Here is a 19593-nt window from a genome sequence, read left to right as displayed (position 1 = left end):
ACCTAGTGGCCTGAGGCCAGGGATGCTAGTTGTCCTTCAATAGGGAGGTCAGTCCCAGGAAGAATGGAACCCATCAAAACAGTAGTAGCTTCTGCTTTGAGAAACCCCATAGACATCCCCTTTTACAACTGAAAAACAGGCCCAGAGAGGGAAATGTCTTGCCCAGCATCAGACTGGAAGTTACCATGAACTTAAACTCAGGTTTTGTACCTCAGTTATATTTCTTTTAAGTCTACTATTTGACTTTGTTCACTGTATCACCAATCAAGCTGATTATTTTAATACCATGGTGTTTCCCAGCACTATACAGATGGGTGTTGTCTGTGGTCTGTCTTGAGGTTTCTCTTGCTTTCAGAATTCTAGCTTAATGGAAGGGACTTCAGTTATAGCAAAATTACAGCATATTTTGCAGGAAGCAGCAATGGGGCACAGGGGCAAGTCTACTTGGCGAGGCATCAGGAGACTGGTGTTTTAACTCGCTGCTGTCACCAGCTAGCTGAATGACTACAGATCACAGCCCTTTCTGGCCTTTAGTTTCCTTAGCTTGAAATGAAGCCAGAGTTCTTTCAGATCCTCCTGGAGTTGTCTGAAATCTTATGTACTGGGTTGCAGCCTTCATTGCATTTCTTTTATGATCAATGTCCTGCCACCTTTAAGCTGATAATAGGTTAAATCCTCCTGGCTCCATGGTTTCTGTCTTAAAATAGCAATTTGGACCCATAGAAGCACAGAGTTGTAAGAACAGTGATGCTCTAGTGGAAACAAATGCTTGGTGGACTGATGAGCTGGGCTTCCCCTTCTGGTGAGGCTGTAGTAAAGGAGATCAAGGCAGCGGAAGATGCTCTTGCTGGTGTGGTCAGGGAAGCTGTGTGCGAAGGTGAGGTGTGAAGCAGATCTTCTAAAGAGATGCAGTAGAATATGGGAGAAGGCAGGCGCTGTTGGAAATAGGAGCCCAGTCCAGAGGATAGGAAAAAGCAAAGTGTGAAAGGAATGCTCCTAGGTGTTGGGAGCAAACAGTGGAGAATCTCCCTGGAGTGAGAAGTAGGAGAATGCATGTACCCTCTCCATCGCTCTCAGGGTGTTAGCGGGGAACCATGTGCAAGCCCCTGCTGCCATTGTCTGAGTGCCTGCTTTGTGCTCAGCTGTTGGAGAGCAGGGAATGGTCAGCGCTTAATTCTGTGGTGGTCATGCTGCTCAACTTCAGCTAACTGGGTTTCCCAAAACACCCACCTTTAAACTAACCTTCTGAAGTAAGACCCAAAGAGACTTAGCCTGTAGCATCTGACTCAACTCCCTTCATCTACCTGGGTAAGAATTCCTGAATTTTCAATTTGGGAAGATTAACATGCAGACTGGTTGTTAACAGCAGGCAAAAATATTTGGACTTTAGTGCTGCTGATACGTAACACACCATGCCTCAGTTCTCGTACAGCTGTATACCGTCTTAGCAGTGCCCTGCGTTTAAATAGACGGGCTCCTCCCTTCCCAGGAATTCCCAGTGCAAGACTTTGTGCACTGGTGGGGGCCTCTAAGTTGGGCTCATAGTGCTGCTGAGTCTGGAGATGTCTCTTGCAAGCTGGGACTTTGTGCTTACATTTGTCATTTAATTTTATTATAATGTTTAATTTCTCTAAGGTCTGCCCAAAGGAGAGAGAGAGATTGCAGGGAAGCCTTGCCTATAGTTTGAAAGGTAAACTTCTCCATGGCTGGGTGGGGATCCTGAGGACTCGGTCTCCCGTTTATGGTGCCAGCTCCTGACCTGTGTGTGTCTCTGATCTGGGATTGGCCGTGTATTCCTTGGAGAACATCTGACAGCTTTTCAGTGGCAGGCTCGGGCCGCAGGGCCAAGCAGTGTGGGCCACACGTGCAAGCACTCTCGGGCACCTTCCTGCCCTTTACACTTCCTTCCAGGCTTACTTTGCTGTGCCCGCTTCTTCTTTAATCCTGTTCATTCTCAGAAGCTAATTTACCTTATCAAACTGTGTCATAAAGTGGTCACATTCAAAAAGTGATTCATTCTCCTGGAGAGAGAGGCCACCCACCATTCCTCCTCTGTATGCTCAGTGCAATGCCGACTTCCCCCTCTTCAGGTAGAGTTGAAGGCAGCAAGTTAGATACAAGGTAGGTTCAGAGTCAACAGAGCTGGCTGGCTGGCTGGACCATTTGTTGCCAAGAAAGCACTTGTATTCCCTGAACATACATACACACGCTCCCCAACAGTCCTGGGCTGCCGAGAAAATACCGTATAAATCTGCCCTGACCTTGCCTTTCTTTACTGGCCAAGAGGGTGTGTAAGGAACTTTAAAACCCCAAACATTGCAGGAAAGCAGGTGACTTGGATCTGGAGGTGCTGATTATGATCCATCAGGGCAGTGGCACCCTTTTTTTTTCAGTCTGGGAGAAAATGACAACATAGGGAAATCTGGGATGACTTCTGTTGAGCTTTTTACTGTCCCCTCCCTTTTCCAATCGTCGTGTCTTTCTGCCTTATTTCAGACTTCAGAGGTCTACCACGGAATCTTTTTAGCTGCGGCCATCCCTCAGTTATCTGGAAGGCATCCCACTTGATGCTCCACCTCTCTTGCCCTCTCCAAGCATCTCCCTCTTGTTTCAAACCAATCCCGATCCTTAGGCTTTACTGATAGTGTAACCATGGGGAAGAGAAGCATGTCATCCTCCAAGGCATTAGGAAAACTCCGGCCTTAGTTTTTGAGTCTTCTACACAAATCCCTGACATCTGACACTAGAGAATGAAGAACACCTCTCCATTCTTACTGTTTCTCGGCCCCAGTATGGAGATACCCAAGTGCACACAGAAGATGCCCCTGGTATAACTGAATGTCTTTGTCACCTGTGAGCTACAGTGGCATGTGGAAGCTGGTGGGAATGGGAAGGATGATAGGGATGTGTTTTCTGAGTGCATTAAATCCTATTCATTATGAGGGAAGGAGCAAGGAGCTATCTCCCTCTCTGAATTAGGTTAGAAATGTGCAAAGCTAACAAAGAGGAGTGGAATTGCTGTTGTCCCTCCTCCCAACAAGTAGACAGTAGTTACTTTAACTGGGTAACTGTCCCCAGATGAACTCTAGTACCTACCTAGGGCATAATTGGCTCACCCAGTCAAGTTCATCCTAGAGACAACTGAAAAGAGTTCTGAAGGATGGATAAGCTGCTCCAGATTTTTCTACAAATGTTTAATGTTACTACAGAAGCAGCAGCCAGAGTGAATAAACACTCACTCCTGTGTGTTTAAGAGAGCAGTGTACAAGCCAGCATCAGACACATATGTCTTCCCTTATCATGATTTGCTAACTGGCAGTAGTTCAGACAGGAGAAAAGTCTGAATTCCTAAATAAATAGCATGTGCCACAGCTGCTGGAGAGCCCCTGGCTCAGAGGCCTTTTCCCCGGGCTCTCCTGAAGAGACTCCCCGTGTCCTGGTAGAAGGGTGGCTTCCCTCCATCTTGCTCCCCTGCCCCAGTGCCAGAAAAGTGGGAAGCAAGCAGCACCCAGGGCAGTGTAGCCAACCTGGCCAAGTCCTTCCCCCTTGCCTAAGGATCTGTGAGGCTGCCTGCGGGGTATTATCAGGCAGCGGATAGAAATGAATCGAGGAGAGTGCCAGGCAGCTTTTGGCAGGCGTTTCCTTTTCAGATTGCGTTAACCAGCGTTTGCCTCTACAGGCTTGATTAATTGCAATCATCATCCTTTCTTCCTCTCCCCTCCAGGCAACAAGAAAGAAATGGCTTCAATTTGGGAAAAATACACTCACTTGTCGTTGAGCCTTCAAAATGACAGGGGTAGCAGGGGGCTGTGGCCACGGCCAGCCTGTTCTTGATGAGAACAGTTGGCTTAGGAGACGTTCAGAGTAAGGCAGGGTATGGATTCATGACCGATGCTGAAGAACAGTGTGGGAGAGGGTGCAGAGGAGGGAGGGTGGGGAAGTTTGGGCTCCTGGAAGCAGAAAATGGAATTTGCTGGGTTTTTTTTAAATCCTCCTCAGCCCTCTCTTACTTTCTATCTCTTACAGTACTTCCTAACTTTAAATTTGCATCCAACTCTACTTAGTGCTTTTTAATGAGATATTTTTTAAATAATCATTTTAAATTGTGGTTAAAAAAAAGTTTACCAGCTGAACCATTTTAAGTATAGAGTTCAGTAGTGTTAAGTAAATCCACATTGTTGTGCAACTGATCTCCAGAGCTTTCCATGTTGGAAATTGAAACTACCTACTGAGCAGCTCCCGTCGCCTCCCCCCAATTCCTGGGCAACCACCATTCTTGGTTTCTGTGAGTTTGACCACTTCAAATACCTCGTGGAAGTGGGTCGTATAGTATTTGTCTTCTTGTACCTGACTTATTTCATTTGGCATAAGGACTTCAAGATTCACCCATGTTGTAGCATATAGACAGGTTTCCTTCTTTATTTAAAGCTGAATAATCCATCATGTGTATGTGCCCCATTTATGCACTTACCCAGTGATGGGCATTTGGCCTGCTTACGTAGCTATGGTGAATAATGCTGTAATAAACAAGGGTGTGCAGATACCCTTTTTAAAAATTTTTTTAGACATATACCCAGAAGGGGGACTGCTGGATCATATGATAATTCTATTTTTCATTTTTTAAGGGAACTCCATATTGTTTTCCACAGTAGCTGACCATTTTACATTCTTCCCAATAGTGTATGAAGGTTCCAGTTTCTCCACATCCTTTCCTACTCTCTTTGCTGTTTTTTTTGTTTGTTTTTTGGGTGTTTTTGGTAGTAGCCATTCTGATAGATACCAGGTGATATCTCATTGATTGCGGTTTTGATTTGCATTTCTCTAATGATTAATGATGTAGATCGTTTTCTCATATGCTTGACCATTCATATACCTTCTTGAAAGAAGTGTTCAAGTCCTTTGCCCATTTTTTAATCAAGTTGTTTTTTGTTGAGTTACAGGAATTTTTAAAATATATTCTGGATATGAATCCCCTATCAGAAATATGATTTGCAGACATTTTCTACCATTCCACAGGTTGCCTTTAATAATATATTTTTAAATTCTTAGGCACACTGTTTACCTTCATCATTTTGATGGAAATCATTCTTTGTTTTGTTTTCTTGGTCTCACTCTTTAATATAGACTTACAGATAATTTTATAACATCCATTTAGTTATTCAGAGAAGACTACCCGACTCCTCTCTAGCCAGTATGAAAGGTTTCACAGAGCTTGGAGAGGGGAGAAGTCAGTGACTGAATTTACCTTCCAGCCTGTGAACAGGGATAGCCCATAAGGTCCCCGCATGTGTCATGGGGTGGACATGCATGGCTAGCCTCAGCCTTCTCAGATCTAGCAGATTGCCAAAGCCTTTGGGTTTGCCCCGGAGTCTCCAAGTCTCTCAGGAGAGCCTTGTAAATCAGAATGTTCTAAAGCCAAGCTCAGCCTTCCAGAGTTGCTCTGATGCAGCCCTTTCTTTGGAGTGTTCCTGGAGCTAGACACCCCTCTGTGCCCTTAAGGCTCAGATAAAGTCTCTGTGTCCAAGCCAGAATCCACATGAACTCACCCTTCTTCAAAATCCTGCCGCACATAAAATCTGCCTTCCCTGGGAGGTCTCATCTACTGGTCTCCTCTTCCCAGTGGCTATTTTGGGCAGGGCCCATGACTTGCTCTTCTTTGCAGCTCTTCCAGCTCTTGGGACAGTTGACTGATGGATTAAGAGAGGATTACCACATGGTAGGCATTTTCCCATTTCACATCAGAGTTCAGGCACAGAGGAGAGCCAGGAAGTAGACGTACTGCAAACTGAATAGCCATATGTCCTGCAGAAGATTCACTGTTCTTGGCCTGTGTGATCAGCACAGGCCAAGGGATGTGATCAGCACCTAGGACTGTGCTTTCCCTGAAGGACAAGTCCTGCATGGGGACATAGAGGCACAGAGAGAAGCCGTGAGCAGAACTCAAGTCCTGCCATTCTAAGGTGTGGCCAGCATCCCGAGACTGTTCAGTAAATATATCAAGAGCCCTCCCCTTGTGAGGTTTCATGGGCTTCAGTGGGGGAAAGAGATGTTGAGAGGACTTGACTTTTAATAATCCTTCCCTCGAAGTCTGTATCTTTATCTAACCTATATCCTATATCTTCTCATTCAGCCTTTGGTAGAAGGGTAGGTAGTAGTCTGTGTAAAATAGACAAGGCTGAGCTAAGATATTCCAGCTCCTTTGACCCCCCATGCTCTAGGAAAATAACTGTTTCCCAACCTTCACAGCAGCTCACTGCCTCTGCTCTAGAGAGAGATTCATGGAGGTTAATAGCAGTTTCACTTTCCAGCAGATACGACCTTATTCTTAGAGGCATTTGTGGTCCTTAGCACACCCTGAAATTGGGGCAGAATGAGAAGGAAATTGTATACTATTCTAGTATACTTTGAAGATCGGAGGAAATTGACATAGGGATGACATTACCACCACCTGGGCAAATCTCAGCCTTCAGCATCCAGTCTTATTCTAGGTTTTGACCTTCCTTACCTAAGGATTCTGGTCTAAATATTTTTGACATTGATTTTACAGGAGCAATCCAATCCCCTCTAGTATATAAATTTTTTGTGACATTTTAATATGGTGAACTATAAATTGATCCATTGTGTTTAAAAAGTCATCTCTGTTGATGGGAAGTATTACTGGAGATAATTCCACTGTAGAGGAGAAGTCATGCTATCTCCCCGACTCTGGTTTTCTGAGTTCAGTCATCTTAGACTTTTCCAAGCTACCCAGGGCCCTCATTCATCTCTGGCCCTCCGGCATTACAGTAATTACACTAGATGGCAGAGGAATTGTTATCAGATAATATCTTAGAAATAGGGAAGTTATGAGCTAATTTCAGGCTATCTCAAATTAATGAGAATGTTCTTTGTGGAGTGCTACCAATGTAAACCTTCAAAAAATGACAAGTGGGAGATATTTAAATCTTTTATCTGTGGAACTTAGTATAAGTGCTGCAAGCACACCCAATCGTTATTATCTGGCCAGTTGCTAGGGTGGCTTTTTTGTCTTCCTTCTAGGTTTTATTAATTAAATCTCCTCTGGACTTGTCTGGCAGCAGCAGCACCTCTTCGGGTGGTGGGGGAGGAAATGAGGTTCTAAGTGTAACTCGGTCTGCAGGACCACCCTCTGGGCTGAGAGGGCCCCCATCCAGGGTCATGACTGGCAGACACCGTTTCTCCCTCTGGCCTGGTCTGGAGTGCAGGTCCTTCTTAGCGTCTTTGATCTTGTTTAATTAACCTAGAATTATTTCTCTTATGTGAATTTGACCAAAGGCGTTCTTTAATGTATTCTTCTCTAAGCAGTTGACTCCTTTGATCTCAAGATGTCTTCCCCCTTCTCCATATCTTACACTGTGGTGTGTTGGTGGGGTGGGGGATGAGCCCAGAGGAGGGGGAAGCAGCCTGATGTTTTCAGGCACTGACCCAGCCCTGTTGGGTGGCTGATGGGTGTGCTCCTGCTGGGCCCTCTGCACAAGGGGCTGCCTCTCCACCCTTGCTAGGGGCAGCTCCAGCACCTCTCTAAGAGAGTGGTAATTGGCAACTGGGGAGTACAGTCTGTTTAGAAGAGCTGACTTAATTTTATATAAGATGGAGAAAATTCAGTTGTCCATACTGAGAATGAGAGCCGGAACGCCAGGTGATGAAGGCTGAAGCCTGAGCCTAGGTCCCTCATTGCCACGGCCAGTCTCCCTGTGCTCAGATTCCTCCTCTATGGGAAGTTACCCTTCTTGTCCACAGCTCTTTTGAGCCATCTTCTCCTACTTTTCCTAATGAAACGTTTACTCTTCTCTAAATGAAGAATGTGGTCTTAGAAATAGGGCTCTCTGGGTTCAAATGCTGGCTCTTCTGCCTACTGACTCTGATTTGGGCAGGTTATTTAGTCTCCCTATGAAGCACCTGGGGCCTAGCGCTCTGTAGGGGCTGGGTACCAGGGCCACTGCCAGTTCATTCAGCCAGTTGTAGGAATGAGAAAAAGGCACCTCTTCCTCCAAGATTTCTGCCCCTTTTCACTACATCTTATTGTATATCAACTCTTAAACATGCATTAAATAACACCTTCCTTAACCAATATTAGAGCAAGGTACTTTCATAGACTGGGAGTCTGGGATGGGGATGGGATGAAGACATAACTTGGTTCCACCTTTCCGAAGTTAACTTGTGTCTACTTGTTAACAACCCAGACTCTGACGTGCTGATTCTCCAAGGGAGCATCCTATGGAAGCAATCTTGAATTCAGAGATGTACATGCAACGTTTGTCACAGCATTGGTAGCAGCTGAAAACTGGGAAAAGAACCCAAGTGTCCTGCCCTAGGGGGCTGGCTAAATTATGACTCATCTGCAGGGGGGAACGTGGCCTTTATGTGGAATGGAAAAAGGCACCTGCTCTGGCTGGTGAGGGATCTGTGCTGGAGCTCAGAGAAGAGCTGGATGAGAGCAGCCTGTGGACGTCCCAGCAAGTCCTTCGATAAAAGAGATGTCTCTTACTTTGTCCTCTCCTTTCCATTCTGCAGGTTTGAGACATTTGAGGTCAACAGCTTTGAGCAGTTCTGTATCAACTATGCGAATGAGAAGCTCCAGCAGCAGTTCAACTCGGTAGGCTGGTTTCTTAACCAGGGCTGTCAGGGTAGGGGAGACTATTCTGTCTTCCTGAGAGCGACAGCTAGACCACTTGCCTTCCATCCAGGGCCAGTGAGCTCCAGCCTTGACCTTCCCTTGGTGTCTGTCTGGTGGTGCCCTAGATTTAGGAAATCACACCCTGCTGCTCAGGAGGAGGTCTGAATGGGGCAGCTGGGTTGGCAGGATAAGTGAGCTCCCCTTGGCTTTGACCCCCATGCTGCCTGATTCTGAGCTGCTAGGGTATTTGAGCAATTACAAGCCAGAGATGAGGTTTCTTACGATTGCTTGGGGTCTGACAATGCAGGACCACCTAACTGAGCTCTTCTGCAGTCAAGACTGTGACTCAGTGCCCAAACCTTTTCTGGTGAGTGTATGTCATTCTCCAGGACTCCAGACTCACATAGCTGAAGCTCAGAGGAGATGAATATTAAGGTATGCGAGGAGTTCACTAATCTTGACCTTTCGCTTCTTACCCTAGCATGTTTTCAAACTAGAGCAAGAAGAATACATGAAGGAGCAGATCCCTTGGACCTTGATTGATTTTTATGATAACCAACCTTGTATCGATCTCATAGAGGCAAAGCTGGGCATCTTGGACCTGTTGGATGAAGAATGTAAGGTAAAACTCATGATGCTCCCATTGAATTAGCTCAATTCTAGACTTAGGCTAGAGGGCAGAGATAGCTGCTGGGGTGAGGCAACATGTGACATCTTAAGCTGGAGTCTCTTCTTTGAGACTTGGCCTTAGTGTGCTAAGAAACATTGGTGTCCTGCAGACTAGGAGGTATGACAACCTAACACGTGGAATGTGACTGGCAAGGATTGCTATGTTGTTGAACATGTGTCTCTCTCAGCAGAGACTGAGTGAGATGGATTGGCACAATAAAATGGCATGGATTTGATGCGCCAGATATCCTAGGTCCTGTGAAAAGGACCCCAAAATCTAGATAGGGATCCCCAGATTGTGAGAATAAGAGCCCAGGATCATGTTTGCCATGACAGGCAGAGTGATAGAGCTGCATGGCTGGGTAAGTGAGGTCCATAGATTTCTGCTGTCTAGCTTGCTGTGGACTCTACTTGGTGGACAGGAAGAATCCTAAATTGCCAGCTTGGAGAGAACTGGGCAGCCTTGGGCATGTGGGGTGGCAGACCTGGGTTTTAGCAATCACCTAACTTTGACCGTTGGTTTCCCACTTGGGGCTGGTGGGGGTTCTTGTAGCTGATGATCTTCAAAATGCCTCCTGGGTTGGTGGGAAGAGGGTAAACGTGCACCAAATCCTCCAGTAACAGAAACTAATCCAAAAGTATAGAAATGAAGTGATTCTTAGTATTGAAGGGGGGAAAGCTGACTGCTTTTATTTTCCGGTATCCCACATCTTGCCTGTAAAGGACTGATTGGCCCCAGGGTTTGGGGCATTTCCCTTCCAGAAAGGCTCTTCTAGTTCTGTTGCCTGTGAAAATGGAAAGGAACAGTTAATAAAACAGTGGAAGACAGAGTGCAAATATGCTGAAATCCACAGCGTGCACATTTTTACCTCCTACTGTTTGTCAGCATTTCTTCAGAGCTGCGGGTTCTGGAGTCACATCCAGGCAGGGGTATTTCCTCAGTGTGGCAGGTGTGTGCCTGGGCTTGCTCAACCTGCAGGGCAGCACTAAGGTGATAGGGCAGTTGTCCCTGCACTGGGAGGCACTGGCCCTCCAGTCTCCCTTTAAATTCTCAGCGGGCCCGACCGCCTCCCTGGTCTCCATGTGCTGCTGTCAGTACCCGTCTCCAGTTCCGCAGCCCTGGCCCTGCCTGCAGGAGGACTCCACCTCTCACTCCCCTCCCCTGCCCTCAAGGTCAGGGTGCTTCTCAGCTCTGAGGAACCCATAGGCGGGTGGTTTGTCTTGAACTGCTCTACCTGATTCTGTGATGAACTGGGAGAGGGGACACCCACTCACACTGCTCAGCTGCGCGAAGCCACTCTTGTTAGCTTCCTGTCCCCAGGGCTCTTACAAGGGTGGGTCTGAAGAAAGCCTGACTTCCTGCTAAGGATGCTGGTGTTGAGATGTGCGGTAGCACTGTGCGAAGGCATGTTTAAACTCACTGGTGGCTTGAGGTCTGAGTGGAGCAGGGGAGGCAAGGTGAACCCCAGCTTAAGGAGCAACCCCAAACCCCAATGTGGAACCCTTTCCTACCTGATTTGATTGCTCTGGGCATTCAGAGTGATTCAGTGTAGTCTGATGCAGCTTCTAGAAAGGTAGTTTTTAAACCAGTGGGTGTTAATACATCTGTCAAAACTTCTGGAACTGTACACTTTAAAAGGGTGCATTCTATATGGAAATGATATGGCAAGAAATACAACTTTAAAAAATGATGGTGGGGGGCCTGCTGCACCCCTCTGGAAGTACCACGGCTCTAAGCCTGAGCAGGTTAGGAATTCCGGTGGAGTTGTTCTCATCAGGGCAGGTTGGCGTCCCTCAGGACTGGTCCTGGTGGTCTGGGAGCTGCCTCAGGCACCTTCCTTTCCTCTGCAGTTACTCAGGGACTCTCTGCAGGTGGGAAAGAATAACAAGATTGCACCGTGAAGAGCTGGATTCCGTGACCCCCCCCCCCCACCATGTCACAGGACACAAAGCGGTATAAAAGCAGCCATTGGGAAAATTACTTATGCTGGAGAAAGACCCACAGTAGCAGGCAGGACCAGTGAGCTGGGATTTAAATTAGAAATGAAGAGTCAGGGTGGCTGGCTGTGGATTTAAAGGGGTGGCACACAGGGCAGTTTCCTGAGCCTGTGATTCCTGTCTGACCTGCAGGGGAGGCACATACTAAACCTCCCAAGGTTCCCTCAAGTGGAAAAGCCCTTCTTGCTGTCACAGATGTATAGTCAGACCCAGACGAGGCCACAAAGCACAGCTGCTCCGCAGTAACCAGTGGGCAGGAGAGAGCAGGCGTTTGCTTGCATCTCCAGGCTGCTGTTACCAGAATTCTCCTGCTCAGCTATGTGGGGAGGGGGCTGCATGGTGGAAGCCATGCTGAGCAATGTATAAACCATATTCAGACAGGGCATTCCCTGCCCTATGTCCCAGTCCTTAGTCCCCTCCCTCTTGGGGAAAAAAACTAGTCAGGGCTAATGGCTTGGGAGAGTCAGTGCATGTCTCCTCATAAGTGACATATTTGCATTTGAGCAGGAATTTTCCAGAAATGATACCTTGACCTATGGAAGCAACTACAGGGAGTAAGAATACAGACACTATCTCAGTTTGGAGCAACAGTGCTAGATGATAATGGCAGGAGAAGCAGGCTCTGCCCTGTGTGACTAGGAGTTGTGTTTCATGGAACTCAGTCTGAAGAACAGAAGAGGAGGGACCTTCCTATTTAATGTGCTATTTTGAGGCAGAATAAATAGCACTCTCAGAGCAGGCTAAAGAGAAGGGGAAGGTGGATGCCCTAGTGCTCCTTACCTGGGTGCAGCCTGCTGTCTCGAGAGTTTGCTGAGATCAAGGGTTTGAGGTTTCCTAAGAGCTCAGCCCAGAGGTCTCCTTGTCCAAATGTTCGTGAACAGGGCTGAGACCTGAGAGGCAGGGAGGCGCAGGGGCTTTCTCACGTCCGTTCACCCATCCACCCAGCACACCCCGTTCCTGCATTGCTGCCCGGCTCCTGCCCCTCAGCCCACCCTTGGGGGGGTCAGGCGGGCTCTACAGTCACCCGTGATGACAGCTGGAAACACGGAGGAGGTGATGGAGAAGGAGGAAACCCCCAGGGAGGGCTGTTCATGCAGAGTTAGATGGGGAGGCGCGTTCTGGGCAAAGGGAAGGTCACGTTTGGGGAACCTGAAATGGTCTGGTGTGTCCAGAGCCTGTAGTGGCAGGAAGGCTGGAGCCGTCAGAAAATGGGAGGTGCTGCCTGCCTGGAGAAGGCGTGTGGACTTGACTCTGAAGGCTCTGGGGATGCAAGGGTGTGAAGCAGGGGGTGGGATGGGATCAGGTGTGAATCGCTTCTCAGCAGAGCTCTCTGGAGACTGTGAGGCTAAGCTGAGAGAGACTGGAGTGCAGAGAGCAGCCGGGCAGGAGGAGCAGAGGTTCAGGAAGGAGGTGAGCAGTCAGGGCCGCAGGGGCTGCCACATGGCACAGCGAGGCTGCTCGTTAGAGTAGTTGCAAGGGAGTTGTCCGGGAGAGCCTCAGGGGCCAGGCAGTGGGGGTGGCCCGTTTGAATTCCCTCGCGGAAGCTTGGCCATGAAAAGGAGGTGGGAGAGGAAAGGGTGGGGGGAGCATGAGCTGCTGAGGATTCAGCAAGAGGGAAGACAGTAGACTGGGTCCTCAGGAGGCCGGGGAGGATGGGAGGGGAGGGCACCTATGGACACACCTGAGTTTCTGGACATTGAGCAGGAATTTGAGGTTTCCTGCTTGTTTCTCTGTGATGGAGGAAATGAGTCATCTGCTAAGAGGTGGCAGGGTTAGAAGCTTGCGGACAGTGGAGGAATGGCGCTCCTATAAACAGGGAAGAGAAACGCCAGGGTAGGTAGGCCTGTTGGCAGAAGCCAGAGACCATACATTGAGATGTTGGAGTTACTGAGGTCCACTTCCAGCTTAGATCTGGGAACAGTGTCTTACTCTGTAGAAGTGAACACTCATGGTGAAATTTTATTTTATTTTTGAGCAGTAATACAACATTATCAGCCAGACTTGATTAAGGAGAGAAGAGTTGATGTGCGACCTTAGCCTGCCACCCATGGAGGACAGGATGGGCACTAAGGCTGGCCTAGAACAGGTGTTTTGCTGAGCACAAGGAGAGGTGTTTTGTGAGGGTGGGAAGTAAAGGCCTGGGACTGGCATTAGGGATGGCAGCTGGGTGGTGGGGAGGGAAGGAGTCATCTCACCTAGAGAGCTGTTAGGACAGCAGGGTCCTGGGGTCCAGCAGCTTCTAGGATTGCAAGAAGGATGCAGAGGTGTGCAGGGTGGCATGGTCATCGAAAGATCAGCTGTGGTAGGAGACACTGGGAGCCCACAGAGGTATGGGATGGAATGAGACAGTGAGTGACCAGGCAGGTGGTCATTGGTGGCAGTGGCCCAGGAAGATGGGTGAGAAGCAGAGATGAAATAACTGGCTCTGGGGTCCCCACCAGTCATCTCTTATCAGCTGTTGCATGTGACGGAAAAAGTTTTTGGCCCCAAGTGCTATCCCAGGCCAGTGACGGCAGCCATCTGTGACAGTACAACTTCTGCCCAGGGTTCCAGAGAGCACCTTGGAGAAAGTCACCCTGGACCACAGGGTTTATACCCTAGGCTACTGGGCAAGTGCGGCTTAGTAAGCCCAGGACTCCCCTCCCCTTCTTTATTTTAGAATTCTACTAGCTGAGTAACGCCAGGTTTAACATATTCAAAAGCTTTCCTGAGATGTAACTAACATACCATAACCTCTTTAAAATACACGATCCAGTGGTTTTTAATAATTCACAGAGTTGTATAACCATCAATACAATCAATTTTAGAACATTTTCATCATCCCATAAAGAAACCCATTAGCATTCACTCCCAGTCCCTCAGCAATCACTAATCTACTTCCTGCGTGTGTGGAGTTGCCTGACCCAGGCATTTCATACAGATGGGACCTTCACTTTCTGACTGGCGGCCGCCACAGCAGGTCAGAGGGACTACGCCTCTGAGGGACTGTGCCCGCCCAGGGGAGGACAGAGCTGGGATCCAGGCTCCTGGTCCAGGACCCTCTTCACATTTCTTTGAGAAGAGAGTAAGGCCACTTGTACAAAGCCACACTTACCTTCTTTTTTAGAGGGTTTGTTTCTGCATATTCCAGAGCTACTGAAAGCTGCAGTCCAGATTTTATCAAAATACAGGATGTGCTTTCTTTCTCCTATGCTTGTTTCAAATCTACTTTTTTGGAGATGAGTGCCTTTCACCTAACCCTGCCCGCAGAACACCCTGTTGTCAGGCAGGACAGCACATGAGTGAGGAGCACCCGATCTGGAGCCAGAATGTCCTGGTTTGAACCCCAGCTCTGCTACTTCTCAGCTGTGTGACTTTGGGCAAGTTACCTGACCTCTGTCTCTCTCTCTGTCTCTCTCTCTCTGTCTCTCTCTCTCTGTCTCTCTCTCTCTCTCTCTCTCTCTCTCTCTCTCGGGGTTTTTTTATCTGTAAAATGTGTATAAACATAGAGCTGCTCCCATAGTATTGTGAGGATTAAATGAGTTGGTCTAAAATGTAAAGAAACTGTCAAATAAGTGTTGTGGACATTTGCTATTAGTATTATCTAAGGATTTTAATTGTGAATTCCTGCTGGCCTTTATTTTTAGTTGAGGACTGGGGGGTAAGAAGACACACCCTTGTCAGTACCTATGTACACACGTGATGTTTATTGTTGGCCTCCCTTGCTCCTTGATTCAGGCCAGTCGAATTTGTGGGTATGTAGGATTATGGAGTCCTCCAACAAAAGTCAAAACAAGATGATTTGGATATTGGCAAACAGAAGTGTTGGCCCAGCAGGGGCTTCTCATCACCATCTTGCCTTTCCTGTTGTCTGCCACGCTAACCCCTTTCTTTCCCTATACCTGGTGTTTCCAAACACAGGATGCTTGGAGACAAATATAAAATGGTATATAGAAAGTGCTGAATTAAATATGTCTTGACTGCCCAGCACAATTAATAGCCTCCTTCGAGACAGAGTTTTCTTAATTTATCTACAGTGCCTAGCACTGGATATTCAACACTAGTTAGACCAAATTAAAAATCTGTTTGCTCAATATTTGAGAAATTTTAAGTGTGTAAGCATTTTTCTTATGCCACAGATTATATTAATTTACTAAACAAAGCCCTTTTAAAATGACTAGTGCAAGGGTTATCTTCAGTCCTGCCTCATCCAAATGTACAACCTGAAGTAATGAAGGACAAGCCAGTTAGTGACCCATGACTTGAACGGGTGTGTGCTGGTGCTCAAGGGCGACGGAGGAGGGGGCACTTCCCAGTGGAAGAGTCTCCACCACCCTCGACAGTTTGAATGGTGGTTACAGTGACTGAGTTATATTTTCAACAAAGCAAGATGCTTTTTCCTTTTGAAGCTATCTATTGACAAGCGCTGCCCTTCAGAATTCTTAATGTAGTGAAATCTCTAAATTTAAATATAGGGAAGGCAGAGATAGTATCATATAGCTCAATTACTGGGTACTTCATACACGGTGCATGGCCAGAACCCAATTCTAAGTTCTTTGAGGGAAGGAAGAAAACAGGCATACTCCTTGAACCCAACAAGCTTACAGTTTGTAGCGAGACAATACACCAAGCTAACCGTGAACAATATTAGTGTATGTGTTAAGAGTTTAACTATGGGGAATTCCAAACTGAGATCTAGTGTGGTGGGAAAGGCTTCAGAGAAAACAGTCCATCCTTTTGACAGTGGTATTTAGATGAGCTTAGAGAATCTGGGCCTTCCTGCTGCAGGCCGGGCTGGGTGAGGAGTCTGGCGCTGGAGGCAGACCTGGCATGTTCATGACACTGAAGTCACCAGCCCGACTGGAGGGGCGAAGCATCTTCAGATTTGTTCTGACTCTGCTCCCATGACCTTAGCCTCCACACCCATTCTTTCCCCGCCTTTTCAGCATCAGCCAACCAATAGGTGCTTTGCAGCTTAGCACACTCCCCAGGCACCCCAGGAGCCAGCCCACATGGCGCGTTTGTTGAGAGCCTGCTGTGCAGGCTCCTAAGTGCCCAAGGTCAAATCTTGTTTTCCACATCCAATTAGGGTCCAGGTCTACAACAGAACCTAGCCTCCTTGGGGTCAACTTACGGATGGACCCCATCCCTCTGCCATGACTCTGCTTCCCTTTTCCTCTTCACAAAGCACTCTGTCCTGTTTGCGTTTTTGTAGGTCCCCAAGGGGACTGATCAGAACTGGGCTCAGAAGCTCTATGCCCGGCACTCCGGCAGCCAGCACTTCCAGAAGCCTCGGATGTCCAACACGGCCTTCATTGTCGTCCACTTTGCAGACAAGGTGGGTCTCCTTCCTGTGACAGACTCAGTGCCTGGACTAACAGGGAGCATTCCCCTTGGGATTCAAGTGGCCCAGAGTCCCTTGGGGAGGGTCCTTTCCTTCCTGTCCCCATGCCGTCTGTGCGGTATGCCACTGTCACTACATGGCAGAACCAGGGAAAAGGGGTGTCATTACCCAGTCCTATGCTTAACAAATATTTATTGGGGGTCTCCTTCCTGGGAATCTAGTAGCATATAAAATAGTCCTAAGTCTACACAACTGGGGCTGGAGAGTGAAAAGGGAAGGACAACACAGAGGTGCTCTCATTTGGGAGGCAACTTTCCCAGTTACTGGCATATACATAGCATTTTTCTATAAGGATTTCTATTCTGTATGCAGTAGCCTTGTGCTTCTCAAATTTTCCTGTGCATGTAAGTCACCTGGGGCCCTTTTAAAATGCAGATTCTGATTCAGTAAGTCTGGGGTGTGGCTGCATTTGCAGCCCCCCAGGGGCCAGAGGCCATCTCCTGGGAGCTGCTCTTGAAGACGTGTTTGCCACACAGTGACTCCTGAATTCCCTCTAAATCCAGCTCACATCCTGGTTTTGAATTTTAAGTGGGAACATCTGTGGGTTTCCTCCTTACTCACAACTCATAAAACACTACGTGGCTGAGGCTGTGCTAGCCAGGTGCTCAGCAGCTGCAGGAGGAACCTGGTCAGGCCGAAGCACGCACTTCTGTTTGTTCCCCTCTGCGGCCCCAGGTGGAGTACCTGTCGGATGGTTTTCTGGAGAAGAACAGAGACACGGTCTATGAAGAGCAGATCAACATCCTGAAGGCCAGCAAGGTAAAGAGCATCCGCAGCAGGGAGCTTAGAGCCAGCGTGTCTGTAGCCAGAGCCGGGCAAGGCTGGCAGGAGCCAGCCCCATTCTGGAGTGTGTGAAGGCAGAGAGGTCGGCACAGGGAAGGGGAAAGGGTCTCTAGGTTATTTCTGTCTGATAGCATCTGGGCATGGTCTGCCAGAGGGAAGAAAGCAGGGGAGGAGGTAGAGGAGGCGCCACTGGGAAAGACAAACAGCTAGTGGAAGGGCACGACGGCGACACGAGAAGTGACCATCAGGAGGAGGGGCAACGGTGAGTATAATGATCAAAACGTCCTTGGCTTCCGTTAAGTTATTTGTCCTCATCTCTCACCTGCACATGTAAAATTACTTAAACCCTTCAAATCCTAGTACCAGTGCATTTAATTTCTGTTTAGCTTCTATGGATCCTCCCTATAAGCAAAAACTTAAAATAAGTGGAATCGGGATGCTTAACCTTATTATTCTTGGAATGTTACTTTATATTATCTCCACAATTTCAGGTATTTCCTTCTTGGGAGCATAACCAAAAGATAGCAAATACCGTGTCCATCCTACAGGTAGAAGAAACCAGGCACTGATTCACGTAAACAAATGTTTAATAAGAACCTTGGGAGGTACTGCCCTAAACACACCATGTGACACACAAAGGTGAATAAGCAGATTCCACCCTCTAGGGGCTCACATCCTCTTGAGCCATGAGTGGGCAGAAACACACAGGAAGGGAAAGGGGGGGGCCTGGGGTGTGGAGCGAGGGTCCTGTAGCCAGGGTGGAGCCTGGGCCCCCCCACAGCTCCAGAAGGCCGGCCCACTGGTGCAGGAACTGTTGCCAGCTTCAGCCCTTCCCAGAGAACCCAGAAAAGGATTCTCGGGGATTTAGGAGGCTTTCTCCCAGACCATGTGATGCAGAACTCACTGCAGGGCCTGATAACACTAGAAATGGCGGATTAATGTCTCTTTGTGATAAGCTTCAGATGAATGCAATGGGGTGAGGTGATGGAAAGGAGACAATACACCCAGCAAAATGGACCCTAGGCCATAGAAGCAAGTAAACCCCATTAAACCCCATGCCCCCAAGGAAGGGTTTAGGGAGGACACGAGCCAGAACCAGCATGCGGGCAGCCTGCCACAGACCCCTGCCCCTTGTCATGGCTGGATATCTGGAAATCGGGGAATTAGTCATCACTGAGACTAATTTGTGTGGAGTAAAAATGATGGAATTCAGCACAAGATTAACCTCTCAGCTTGCCAGGTTTCCAGCTCTCTAGTCCCTGGTTGTTCATATGACTGCTTTTGCAAAGGTTGGGGGTGGGGCAGGGGGCGGTACAGAAGAGAGGAGCCACAGAGAGAAGTAGATGGGTTGAGCATTGGGAGCACCTTTTCCCATCCTGTGTTTCTTAGAAGCTTAGAGGCCTGTGACCTCCTATTAGTGTGGCAGCGGCCTTAGAAGGCTGAGAAACTTTCCTGTCTTGTTATAAGTTTCTCCTTTCAGGTAGGAGGAGCACAAATGAGGGGTGGGAGAGAGTCTGGTATTTTCTACTAAATAGAGTTTGGTTCTACCATTGTATTGCTTTTTGTCTTAATTTGAGTCTCCCTCAGGTATCCTAGAATCTAAAAAAGAATCTCTCATGGGTAATGGTGTGAAGGTCAGGAAGGTGCTATGAAAGAGAGTAATAGGGGTTTGTTGGCAGTCTCCAAGACCACCCCAAATTCAATCACTTGCTAAGAAGACTCAGAACTCAGCACAGTTGTTCTTGAGGCTACATCTTATTAGAGCAAAACGATGCAGAGCAAATCACAAAAGGAAAAGATGCATGGTCCGGGGGAGGCCAGGTGCAAGCTTGCAAGAACGCTCTGCCCCCAGAGACGGAGTGTGCTCAGCGCCCCCAGCGGGGAGTTGGGATGACACGTGTGGAGTATCCCCCGGGGCAGTTCATCTGAGCCAAGGCACTTGGGGTTTTTACTGGGAGTCGTTCCCTAGGCACTCTTTGCCTAGCATGTACCAAAATTCCAGACTCCCAGGAGGAAAGCCGGTGTTCAGCACACACCACATTGTTTGCATAAACAGCTTAGACACAGTGAACTATTCTTATCAGGGATTGGTGAAAACCTTCCCCAAATCCAAGCTCCTGGACAC

General features: G+C 47.9%; 1 protein-coding gene across 1 annotated transcript in view; it reads left to right on the top strand.

Moving 5' to 3' along the window:
• MYO5B (myosin VB) overlaps positions 1 to 19593 on the top strand; it is a 309980-nt gene that overhangs the window by 193442 nt on the left and 96945 nt on the right. Inside the window, exons 11-14 of the mRNA XM_017665463.3 lie at positions 8533 to 8614; positions 9117 to 9257; positions 16497 to 16619; positions 17361 to 17444. Of these exons, the coding sequence (XP_017520952.3) occupies positions 8533 to 8614; positions 9117 to 9257; positions 16497 to 16619; positions 17361 to 17444 (430 nt within the window). The remainder of the gene's footprint in view (positions 1 to 8532; positions 8615 to 9116; positions 9258 to 16496; positions 16620 to 17360; positions 17445 to 19593) is intronic.

Source organism: Manis javanica, chromosome 9 (genome assembly GCF_040802235.1).
Source record: "Manis javanica isolate MJ-LG chromosome 9, MJ_LKY, whole genome shotgun sequence".
In the NCBI taxonomy this organism is placed as follows: Eukaryota; Metazoa; Chordata; class Mammalia; order Pholidota; family Manidae; genus Manis; species Manis javanica.
This window is presented reverse-complemented; position numbering and strand designations above follow the sequence as displayed.